At 43.3% G+C, this 12,847-nt stretch overlaps 1 protein-coding gene across 1 annotated transcript in view; it reads left to right on the top strand.

The window, feature by feature from the left end:
* Positions 1-9,468, top strand: part of ADAM19 (ADAM metallopeptidase domain 19) — a 48,489-nt gene extending 39,021 nt beyond the window's left edge. Inside the window, exons 16-23 of the mRNA XM_035105756.3 lie at positions 5-206; positions 1,435-1,512; positions 2,404-2,512; positions 3,740-3,881; positions 4,537-4,618; positions 5,563-5,793; positions 6,384-6,524; positions 7,376-9,468. Coding sequence (XP_034961647.3) covers positions 5-206; positions 1,435-1,512; positions 2,404-2,512; positions 3,740-3,881; positions 4,537-4,618; positions 5,563-5,793; positions 6,384-6,524; positions 7,376-7,429 — 1,039 coding nt within the window. The 3' untranslated portion in view covers positions 7,430-9,468. The remainder of the gene's footprint in view (positions 1-4; positions 207-1,434; positions 1,513-2,403; positions 2,513-3,739; positions 3,882-4,536; positions 4,619-5,562; positions 5,794-6,383; positions 6,525-7,375) is intronic.
* Positions 9,469-12,847: the final 3,379 nt, after the last annotated feature.

Here is a 12,847-nt window from a genome sequence, read left to right as displayed (position 1 = left end):
CCAGAGATGCTAAGTGTGGCAAGATACAGTGCCAAAGTTCAGCTTCCAAGCCTTTGGAGTCCAATGCTGTTGCAATTGACACGACTATCACATTAGATGGAAGGAACATATTCTGTCGTGGGACTCATGTATACCGAAATGAAGATGAAGGTGACATGTTAGACCCGGGCCTTGTGATGGCAGGAACAAAGTGTGGTGACAGTCATGTAAGTGCAGGTTGCCTACAATGCTCTGGCACCTTTTCCAACCATGCGCTAGGAAGAGAGCTCAGTTTGTTTTGTTTTCAAAGCACCTGAGTGGTGCCACTTTTTCAGAGGTTTGATACAGCTTTGAAAAAGAAAAGAAAAAAACAAGCGGAACTCTCTTCAGAAATGAGTGTCGGGAACCAGAGCCAGGAGTAGGTCAGCAATAAAAAAACACCAAAGAAACCAAAACAGCACAGGCCTAGTGATCACAGCAACTCTTCCCAGTATGTCTTACCCCAGTGAGGCAGTTGTGAGGACTGAAGGTCTCCACCTTCCCACCACTCTGTAAGGTTCCTTTTCCACTTCTTTCCCCCAGCAGCCTAAGGCTCTGTTGTCTTGTCTCTCATTGCTCTGTCCTCTTAATTTCTCTGCATGTTCTGGGAGACCAGGAAGGACAGGGAGCTGGTCCTAGTAGGAGTGGGGGACTCTCTGGCTTCTTCAGCAGCCTACTTAATCTCTGTCCCATGCTCCCCCCCCCAATTCCTCTTCTTCCTCAGATTCTGGACTGCTCTCTGCCCCATGCTCGTCCTGCTCACTAAATCCTGTTGCCTCTTCAGCTTCTGACACTTCCTCCTCCCAATCTACTCCTCCTTCTCCCTCGGACCACCCATTGTCGTCCGCCCCCTCCCGGCTCTGAGTCTTCTTCCCTTGGGGGTTCCCCAGCTTGTGCCTCCTGCCATCCAACCAGTCCATGACAATGAGTGTGCTCATTGCCATGTGCTTGTTGGAGAGCAGCTGCATGTGGGAGGGAATGTTCCCAACCCCCAAATTTGATCCCTTGTATCCTTCTGAGAACTGTACTCAATACAAGGAAATGCTGTGAGGCTTGAGGCTGGTTGCGTTTCACCAGCTCCACCACATCAAATGTTGGGTGGAGCACCACAGATCTGTGAAAGCAAAATAATTCTTGTTCAACCCTGTGCCAGCAGATAAGCAAGCTGTGTAGGGGAACACAGAACAATAATAATTGGCCTTTGCCATTCTTCCACCACCTTTTGACTTCTGTTTGTTCCACCACTCCAGCAGCTACCAAGAGCAGCAGTATTATCTGTGGGGTGAAGCAATGGATGCTGGGGCTTCTCAGCCATAGTCTAAGGAGTGGCATGTAGCTTTGATTATCTCCCAGCCTAGGAATACATTTCATAGTACTGCTACAGTTTTATCCTGAATGCCTGTCTTCCTCCTACAGATTTGCTTTGAGGGGCGCTGTAGAAACACCTCCTTCTTTGACACTGGAGACTGTGGGAAGAAGTGCAATGGCCATGGAGTAGGTATCTTGGTTTCTGCCTTCTTGATGCGACACTTTGTGCTACTTGCCAATTCAACTAGTGATTTTTATTTTTATCTGTAGGAGGAAATATATGTGATTTCAGTGATGCATGCAGTGCCTCGGAACATAATCCCTGCAAAAATAGACAAACTGTTGTGAGCAAAGCTCAACTGGTTCAGACCCCGGCCCGCCTCATTAAAATTAAAATTTGTTTATAAATCCACTGAAAACTGATTCCTCCTCCATAGCTAGTGTTATTCCAGAACATCTGGAGGGCACTATGTTAGCTACCCTGCCCTGTGGCCTGCTAGAATGGCTTCCTATACAACTGCACACATTTATGGATGGGCTTTCAAACATAGATGTCAAACTGAGGTCTTCATGGATTTGTTTGGCATAGGATTGTTGAGCGTTATGTAGACCTTGGATACCATGTGTTGGATGTGCTAGCTGTTCTTAAGCCGTGTTGCAGTTTTTGAGAAGAAGCTATCCACACCCATCATGGCCAGACAGTGTTACAGGAAACATTTGCTGGGAGGTTAAAAATAGTGGAAAGTCAGTTTGGTCCCATTTTGGGAATGTGCATACTTTGGAAGGGTGAAAACCTATCCATTGGAATTTGGTTGGTAGAAATGATAGGAATTTCCACTGCAATTCTTAGGAAGGCTGGGTGGTATTAGACATGACTTTGGGGGGTGGGGATGGGGGAGACGAGATATTCTTCATATAGATGTAGTGTTGTTTAGCCCTAACAGTTGTCAACAGAAGGTTCAAGCACTCCTTAGAAATCCACCCTGCTGTGCTTTTGGATTGGAATGACCATAGTGTTTGATGTTCCTGCTAACAAGGAAAGGTTAATGTCGAATTTCCTCATTGTTCTCTCTACAGATTTGCAACAACAACCAGAACTGCCATTGTTTCAGTGGATGGGCACCTCCGTTTTGCAATAAACCTGGGAATGGAGGAAGCCTGGACAGTGGGCCCATGCCTCAAAAAAGTGGGTGTGACTCATGTTATTTGGGGAAATTAAGGAAATCTGAAGGGGGTGGGAGGGAAGTAAGTAAGAAAACTAGATACAATAGAGGGCAAGGGAACCTGTACCTATATAGCTGAATGGGCGATGGAATTTGGCAGGTAGGGTTTTTGTCATAACTCCAGATTCCAGCAGCAATAGAAAACTGCCTTATAATGAGTCAGAACATTGGTTCATCTAGCACAGTATTGTCTACACCAGCCTTTCTCAACCTTGGGTCCCCATATGTTCTTGAACTACAATTACCATCATCCTTGCTAGCTATGGATGATGGGAATTGTAGTCCAACAGCATCTAGGGCCTCACATCCTGGATAGTTGCTGCTGGTCCGCTACACAGACCAGCAGCAGCTATCCAGGATGTGAGGAAGAAGTCTGTCCCAGATCTACCTGGAGATGCCAGGGATTGAACCTGGAACCTTCTGTTTGCAAGGCATGTGCTGTACCCCTCAGCTATGGCCCAGGGACTCCCACTAAGGAGCTTGACCAGGTGCTGGAGATTGGGACACTGTTGAGTCTAAGGCTGACAGACAGGAGCCAATAGAACAAGCTCTCAAGTCACCAGGGCTTGTAGGGCCAGAGCTAAGACCCTCACAGGCACCTTTCCCTGAATCTGTAGGAACCAAATGCATCCTACAGTACCTTACCCATCCAGCAGTGCAGGGAGCACACACCTGACATGAGGCTATGGAATGGGGAGGAGTGCTCACCTTCAGGCCAAAGGGTTGGCCCTTTAATAACCCACAAGGGGGTAGAGCCTGGAAGGGGTGGTATGGGAGTAGAGCAGGCATCCCCAAACTTCGGCCCTCCAGATGTTTTGGACTACAATTCCCATCACCCCTGACCACTGGTCCTGTTAGCTAGGGATCATGGGAGTTGTAGGCCAAAACATCTGGAGGGCCACAGTTTGGGGATGCCTGGAGTAGAGGTTTTAATCCTGGGTCTGCGCTCAACCTTGCTGGTCTGCGCTCAACCTTGGAGTTGTCTGTGGTCCTGTAACTCCTAACCTACCTTGACTTGTGGCATCTGGCATCTGGGCATGGCAAGTTCCTGGGCAACATTATGAGATAAGTAGAACTTACTGAAATTCCCTCTTCCACTCATTGGTCACCATGGTATTGGGGGGTGGGGGGAACGATGTGAAAGGAGGACTTATAACAATATTGATATGTCTATTTTTTTCCCCTGTCAGGTCCTTTCCCAATTATAATAGGAGTCCTTTCCATCTTGCTTTTGATGGCAATTGGAGTTGCTTTTTGCTGCTATAAATGGAGAGCCAGGCTTGTGCCACTAAAGCAGGCTTTCATTCCTCCAAAGAAAATGCAGCAGTTCAGGTGAATATTTATAGTATGACAGTAACAAATGTGCTTCCATTTCTGATGCTGGGATAAAGAAGTCTGGGATTGCATGTGCAAGTTGCCTTGCGCACCATGCACCTTGGAGAAAGATATATTGATAAACAAATCTATTTTTTGCATATGCAACAACAAATATATAGATACTGAAAAGGGAAGATGCTTAAACTAGTTCCTTTATTATTTTATGAAATTCCAATTACTTCCCCCGTCAGACATTTAGCCTTTTGAGTGTTCGTCATGCAGAGACTTTCTGCTGCAAAATTTAGTTTAGATTTATCAACAGTACTCACTGCCCTTAAATGAGCCTGGATTATTGCAGTTGAGTTGGCCAGATTATTATAATTATTATTTATAATTATATGCACTTATTAGTCTCCTTTTTTAACTTACAAAAAAATAAACTCAAATCAACTTACAATATATATTGGCCTCTTGCAAAAAACATTGTTCCAATAATCTAAATTAGGATAGAATGGGAGCCAGACATCTCAGTCTGGCTCCCATTCTATCCTAAATTAGATTATTTGGGTTTGTTGTTTTTGAAACACGATTCTGACATGAAATGGTTAAATATATACCATGAGAGGCAGCTTCCTTGTAATACTTGTTTCCTGTTTTCCCCCCCAAGCAGTACCTCTCCTCCCATTCAGAGTGGTGTGACTGGGCATGCCAACCCAGCCTTCAAGCTGAAAACCCCCCAGGAACAGAGAAAGGTACCTGAAAGCTGACACCTGCCATGTTGAATAACACCTGATCTTCTCTATACAGTAGAACCTTGGTTCTCGAACAGCTTAGTTGACAAACAAATTGGCTCCCGAACGCCACAAACCCGGAAGTAAGTGTTCCGGTTTGCAAACGTTTTTCGGAAGCCAAACGTGGCTTATGCTTGAGTGCAGGAAGCTCCTACAGCCAATCGGAAGCCGCACCTTGGTTTTTGAACAGTTTTGGGATCAAACAGACTCCCAGAACGGATAAAGTTCGAGAACCAAGGTACCACTGTATTGCTAACCCAGTACTGATCCATGCTGATAATTCGCTAGCATTATAAAACACATGAGCCAATCAATCAATGTGCTGGAACAGCAAAGCTGCTTCTCTTGCTACATCCTAGAGACACAAGATGAAAGTGATTGTTTAGGGAAGCTCTTTGGGCTCTTGCGAGCACCTTTTCTCACAGTAAATGATTTCCTGCAAGCATTTGATCCAGCATGAATGTCAATGTTTTAAAGAATTAATTTGTATTGTTTATATTAGATGTAGCTCACCCTAAGGGCTTTAATGGAGCCAAGCAGTGGGAGAGAAATTGCAAAAATTCATAAATAAGCACAAGGAGTGCTCAGGGAACAAAATGTATATGGGACCAGGACTTTGTGTACTTTTAAAGAACACATATGCACACTAAAGATTCCTGGGCACTGCAGTTTACCCATGTCACAGGGCTACAATTCCCAGCACCCTTAACATACTATAGTTTTGAGGATTCTTGGGGGATGCTTTAAATGCATGGTGTTTGTAAGCAGCACTGAGATTTGGTGGTTGGCTAATAAATCTACTCATATTGGGTCATTTGAAGTGTCTCAGCAGGAGTAAACCTAAACAATGTAAATGCAGGAGCGGTTTTAGAAAGATCACCTGCTCTTTCTGTGATTGCATGCAGGCTATTGGCATACAGAATATCCCTGCAAAGCCTGAAGTGCTCTACTGTGAACCACCTCCAGAGCTCAAAATTCATGCGCAACCACCACCACCACCTCCTCCTCCTCCTGCTCTCCCAGCTAACACAAAGAAACTTCCCTTTCTTGGGTATCAGAGTGAGGCAAATAATTTCCCCAAGCGAACTCCTCCAAGCAGGCCAGCACCACCAGCACCAAAAGTCATTGTTTCTCAGGTGAGTATTTTTATATGGATTGATATCTTTACATCCGTGGTAATAACTTGTTCCCACCGCTTGCTAAAAATAGAGTGAATATGTGAGTTAATGGTGCCTAAGAGCTGATTTTGGCATTACTATTGGTACATATTAGTAAATGTGAACTAATAAAACTTTAGTATAGTTAATTCTGCTTCACCGTGGAAAAATGCATTTGGTAGAAGCAGGAAAGGTATTGCCCCTCCCCACCAACTGTGTATATCAACACTGGAAAACCCCAAGTATAGCTATATTGGCATACATCCTATTGCCAGTCGGCTGTGCTTCATATGAGCTCAGCCCCAAACTTTTGCATGTGTTTTCACATGCAAATGAATTAAGGACATATTTTTCTTTTCTGAAAAGGAAATCCAGACTTTTGCCTTATTACATGCATTTTTGAAGAATAGAAATGCACTGCTCTATTTTCTTGGTGCCTAACATTTCTGTAGATCATAAAGCAGGGAATAGAGATAACTTAGAGTTTTGCCCACCCAGGCAACTGGATAGTTGGAAGGTTGTTGTTTTTTAAAAGAAGAACCCTTCTAGATCTTACTTTCTTGTCCCAGGATTCTTCCAGACCACGACCACCTCAGAAAGCTCTTCCTGCTAATCCAGTTCCTGCCAGCAACAGAGCTGGGTTGCCCAGGATGAATGCAGCAGTACCACCCGCCTACAGTGCTGTAAGGAATACAGGAGTACACCAGGAGGTGAGGCATATAAAGGATAGCAGATGCTATTATTGCCCATGGGCTATGTAGCAATATACTGTATTTTCCGTCTATAAGACGCAACCATGTATAAGACGCCCCCTTTTTGGGGGGACTCAGGTTTAAGACACCCTCTAATTTTTGACATTATTTTTTTGAAAAAACCCTGGTCTTATACCCGGGAAAATATGGTACTTCAAACCAGAACTCCACCTCGTTGTCAGCTGACTAAAATCCACCTTCACAGCCATGGTGTTTTTAGTTCCAGATGTTGGGGGTTATCTATCTGGGCCAGCTCCATTTTTCTTTGAGGGGCAGGGAGCAGCTACATTTGACTGCTTCTGTCATATACGAAGGCATTTACAAACAGGTTTTTTGGGTGGGTGCAGGCCCAGCTCTAGGTGCACTCCCGGTGGCACGGGGCGCCAGTGTGCCGGGCCGGCAGGCGGGGGCGCTGCGCGACAAAGCCGCGCTGCGCGCTGTGAGGGCGGGGGTGCCGACGCGATCTCCGCGCATCAGCGCCAGGGCGACCAACCTGCTCGAGACGGCCCTGGGTGGGTGCTAAAAAAGAAGAATCCAATGTGAGTAGACATCCTCCATCCTCTCCTTCTACAGCCCCCAGCTTGTAACACAGAACTCATAAAACTATATATAATTAAAGCTGAGATCCTATAGTTAGGAGCAAGTCATTCAGTGGGCCTTACAGGGTCGGTCTATAACTGTGAAGAGAGAACAGTTAAAAGATACTGAACTATTTCCATTTAAGAGGTATTGTGCCCACTTAAACTCTCTTGCATCTCTTACCTAAATTAACATCCATTGAACAAATACAATCATTTCCCCTTTCCTAGAATTCATTCATGAAAAATCCTGAAGCTGTGAATACCCTGAAATTTAGACATTGAAGGTCATCTTGCAACTCTGAACTCCACACCGGTTCCTCCTGCTTTGACCTGGGATTCCCACGGGCTTTGTTTCTGTGGGGAAGACGACATGCTGGGCATGTGCAAATCTCAACTTCCTCCCCACCCACCAGCCTCATATGACTAGCCGAGACCAATTTCAGCTCTGGTTTTAGCAACCTTGGCACAGGTCGATGCCACACCCTTGGACGTCAGTGGGGATTCTATCCATGCATGCCAAGGTTAATGTGACCTGCTTTGCCTTTTGGATAGTTGTTCATTACAGGAGTTACTTGTTTAAAATAGCACTGGTGTGTTATAGTGCAATATGCAATGTGCTGGAACGGAAGTGGGAGAAGCCTCTGTAGAAGACAAATGTATTTTAGTCAACACCGAGCCACTGCATCCTTCTCAGCGTTTCCAGCTTTGTTACAACCACAGACAATCCTTTGGGGAAGAGAATGTTGGGATGCCCCTGTTATGACCTCATCTCCTCCAAAGTACTGTATGGAGACGTAGTCTGATCTTGTGGAATTTTGCCACATACTGACTATATTTATTCCCTCGTTTAAGGAATCTCCCAGGGTTCAGTGCTTTACCTTTGCCCTCTTACACTGTCACCTTCTTAGCCCAAAGTTTTTCTGGTCAATAGGTTCAAGGTTTGAATCAACCGCCATCAACCTTTAAAGTCTACTCCATCCTGTTTGCATGTGGCATCTTAATTATAGGTTCTGCCCAGCAGCACAGAATGCAAGGCGGGTTTTGTGTGGCGGCACACTGTTCCCATGACAACCTAAAAGAAATGTACTCTACCAATCAACCAAATATTAGCAAGGCATTTTAAGGGTTTCCTACAATTAATTGCAGTTAGTTATCTGTTTTTGCATGCTATATCTTGTTGATATAATCAAGTACACTCCGCTTAGTTTTTGTCTATTTATGTTTCATTTGGATTGGGCTTGCTCACTCAGGAAATAGGCACCACTAATTTACCTGAGGATAGTTATCCTATCCTGATGTGATTATCTTGATTGAGAGCTTACACTCAACACTATCAAGCTAAGGCTTTGGCCTATAGCTGGTGGGCAGGGTTGAGTACCATAGTCCTAAATTAATACAAGCCAGCCTTCCCCAACCTGGGCCCCCCTGATGTTTCGGACTACAACTCCTATCAACCCCTAACTAGGGTTGTTTGGGAGTTAAGGTCCAAAACATCCTGGGTGCACCAGGTTTGAGAAGGCTGATCGAAACCAACATTGAGTAATTTGGAAATAACCCTTGGTTAAATCTCGGTGTAATTGGAATTCCCATTTGGGGCTGGTGTAAAATGGATTAACTATGGCAAATTTACAATGTGATCAAGCCCTCGGACAAGGTACTACAGGTGCCATAATCCTAATACTGTTTTCCTATTACTACAGTGGTTTGCTGCATCTCACTTGATTCAACAAAAAATCATAGGCTGTGTGCCTTCTTTCTATCCTCTGTATTCCAATTCACCTGTAGGCACCTATTTGGGTGTCTTAACACAGTTCAGCTGGCTAAATAGAAAAAATTAACTCATGGTGCTTTTACCATTGGGCAACTGATTAAACCCCACCTATTTTAATACTGTAACTGGACACTATAGTGCATAAATAACCTCAACTTCCAAATATGCAGCTGCAACATTGTTACCAGTCTGAAGCTTTATGAATGTTTTCTCAGGTTTTAGGTGTTTTTGGTGCTTTTGTTGCCCGGTGATATTTTTCAATTTGCTTTGCAAATATGCTGGTGCTAAAAACGAGGAACTGTTTTGTCTATTACTATGAATGGATAGGAAACTTGAATCAAAACTGCCATAGCCAGTCTTAGAAATGGATCTAGGTGCTGTTTATGCAGAGAGTTTCTGGGTGTTTGGCTGCAGTACAAACTGGTGTTTTTGGTTTTGTTTCTTTCTCTTTTTTTAAAGGCCCTTTAGGCTTGTTTGTCATCTTTCTAGATGAGCCATAACAATTATAGCCCCAAAACTCAGCTTGAGTACGCAAAACAAGGTTTCCTAGAAATTTCCCCAAGTTGTGCACCAGTGAATCGAGTGGTATCTTAACTATGCATGTACCTACATTGCTCTCATGTTACAGAATAAGCGGTTTATGCTGTCTGCTGCGTTATCAATAACAATGCACAAGTGGTTTTGAGCACTGCATTCTTCCCCAAATCCTCAGGTTGTGCTCATTACGTTCTTCCAGTTCTAGCACAGAACTGGTGCCACAAAGAACTGTCACTGGAAATACGATTAACGCTCCAAAACATTTTTAGCCTAGTTTCAAATACCCCAAATGAATGGTTGTATACGCACGAGTGTGTTTTAAACACATGCCGGCAGCCATTTATTTCAAGCCAGAAGGTGAGCATCTCAGAAAACGTAACAGCATCCATCCCGTTCTCTGTCTTTTCAGGTTAAGTCTCAGGCACTCTTAGCATAATGGGATCAGTAATCTTCCATTCAGAACTGTCACAGTTGAAGACGAAACAGATTTGTTCTGCTAACTTAGTACCTCCTGAAGTCAACACCGAGCAATGCCATTGGCTTTGCTAGGTCTTGGCTTATGCTATCTCAGAATACTTCGAAGAACAACTCGCTATCATTTCAAGGGGGGGAAATTATTCAGAGCTGGAAGGTTATCTTCGTCAAGGCATTGCCAAATGTCAATCAGGGCTTACTTTTAAAAGCTCCACAGGAAAAGAGATCAGCACTCTGCTTTCCCCTCCCTAATGCTGCCGAAATGTGGCTGTAGGCCCTCCAGCCTCACCTGCTGTAGTGTGAAGGTAAAGTTTCCTTGGGTACTACAAGAGATGGCAGGGTAGAGAGATGATGGTATGCAGAGGCTACCCCATGGAAATAGCCCAGTTTTGCTGAACTTCTTCCTTACAAGGAGTTTTTAAATAGACACTGTTCAGCTTTGGGAACTGGCACCCCTGCTTCAAACAAGGTTGATGAGTGCATCAGAAATAGTTTTGTACTTTCGCGTATATGTTGAAAGGATAAATTGGGAGAAGAACATTGTGGCTGCAGTCCTATGCTTACTTACCAAGGAATAAGGCCTTGTGAATTCAGTGGGACCTACTTCCAAGTAAACACACACAGGGCTGCACTCAGTGTTTATTATTATTATTATTATTATTATTATTATTATTATTATTATTATTATGGTAGAGCCTCTGCATCATGTGTCACCATTTTATGTCTCGCAGGTTTACAATATGATCTCTGTGCATCTATGCAAATACTTGAATAATGCAGTTTGTTGTGCCTTTTGCCTAGTTATATTTAATAAATTTTGTGGTCGATATGTACCGAACAGTTACCAAATAATTGAACCAAGGGCTGGCTTGAGAAGTCAGGGAGGGGAGGGCTTGCACCTCTTCCAGATGTTGCCTGTGCTACTGGGTTAGCCAGATGGCCTTCGCATGTGGAGAACTGTATAATGGCTGTACAGTATTGCAAATGTATTTCCCAGAACGTCTGAAGTAGAATAAATCAAAAATTATTTCCTATTACCAGCAGAGGGCGCTGCAGTCCCAGTATCTAATTAGCAGCTCTTGCCTTCCTGGTTAGTCACAGAGCAAACCTTGCAGGAAGCAATACAAGGAAGCAAACAAAACTTAAAACAATTGAGATTTCCACCTTTTAAGAGTTTGTACAAAAAGATCTTTATTCTCCCCCTCTCCAAGTACAAATTGAAATGCCATATGTTCAAAATTGGTAGTGGAGGGAGGGGCAAATCCAAGTTGTCCATCATAACTATTCACAAAGTTACATTGATCTTATTTAACTGCAAAATACATTCGTTAGGAACGAAGATCCCAGGAGTTTTAAAAGACCTTTGTAGACAACAAGGAACACAGACTTTTAGTCCACAGTTGTGGGCTACTACAGAGTTTTGGAATATGACCTTTCAACTGAGTTGGTGACTTTTCATTGATCTCTGATCCATCTCCTCCCTTTTCCGGATGAATGTTATTTGTCAGCATCAGTGCCAAAGCCAAAATTTCTGGTTGATATTGGAACTCTGTACTGTGATGGTGAGATGAACTTGGATGCACTTCAGTCTCAATGGAGCTCCACCCTCCAACCTCCCCATCAAATCTTTTTGTAAGATTTCATTATGCCATTAGAGCTCAACATCCTGGAGGCTTCAAACATCTCATTTTTTCCATTCCAGAAGTGAACAAAGGACCTCAAATTTAAAAGAAACTAGAAGCTCGTCAACTTTTTATACCTAGCATCAAACATACATGCCACCATGTCTATTAGATGCCAGTAATCTCCAGTTTGTCATTTTGTACTGGAAAATGAAGCAGAGCAGAATGAAAGTGAACCTTAGAAGAGTAACAATGTTACTGGAGTTCTTCCTTCTGGAATGAAGAACCAATGATTTAAAATAAATGACAAAAAAGGAAACTATATAAATATAGGCAGAGCTTCTGTTTGTACTTCAACAACTGAAGTATTACTGGCATGCAAAAGTCAAGTTTTTGCATCCTAAAATTTCCTTTACTGTTTTTGCCAGCTCTGGGTTAATGCCTGTGCTATCCGTATAAATCTTAGGATGCTGCTTTTAAAAAAAATGCACAGCTCTTGCTGCTGCTGTGGAGACTGAGAAGTTGTCCCTCCCCATAGCAAGCAAATACATTTCTCCATGAAGTGTACTAGGCACTATGATTTGCTGTTTCACAGGAGCAGAACACAGGATCAGGATGTGAATTTTATGGCATCCAATGCTCATCATTTGCCCCTGAGCCCCCTTCATTTAGAGCAGCCTTCTCCAGCCTTGCACTCTCTAAATGTTTTGGCCTGCTATACACATAGCCAGTCATGGACACAGGGTTGGTGGGAGCTGTTGCAAAAAGCTTATGGAAGGCACTAGTTTGGGAGAGTTGATTTAGAGAAATTTGAGTGGGGCAGAGTTGGGAGCTTGAAAAATAGGCTCAACTTCTCTTTCTTAAAAGCTTAGGAACTAGAAAATGTTAAAACAAAAACAAAAAAATTAGAAGAAACCATACACCTCATGTTTGATTCATCATTCTCATGATTTTTATGTCTGTCCCCTAACCATGCCTAATTTCTCTCTTCCTTAGGAAGAGAGGCAAAAGATAACATAAGGAATACAATAAATATCTTCGAGTGTTTAGAATACGAGAGAGGGAAAAAGGCGGCAGTAATGTCCATAGATGCCGAAAATGCTTTTGATAGTGTGTCCTGGGCATTCATGACAAAGGTATTTAAAAAATTAAATTTAGGAGAAAAATTCAAAAGGGTGATCGGGGTTATCTATGCTAATCAGAACACAAAATTAATAATAAATAGTAAATTTTCGGGGGAAAATAAATATAACAAGGGGAACAAGACAGGGATGTCCCCTGTTGCCATTGCTCTAT

This window comes from Zootoca vivipara, chromosome 2 (assembly GCF_965207765.1).
Source record: "Zootoca vivipara chromosome 2, rZooViv2.hap1.1, whole genome shotgun sequence".
Taxonomy (NCBI): Eukaryota; Metazoa; Chordata; class Lepidosauria; order Squamata; family Lacertidae; genus Zootoca; species Zootoca vivipara.
The sequence above is the reverse complement of the archived record's forward strand: the minus strand, read 5'-3'. Positions and strand labels throughout refer to the sequence as shown.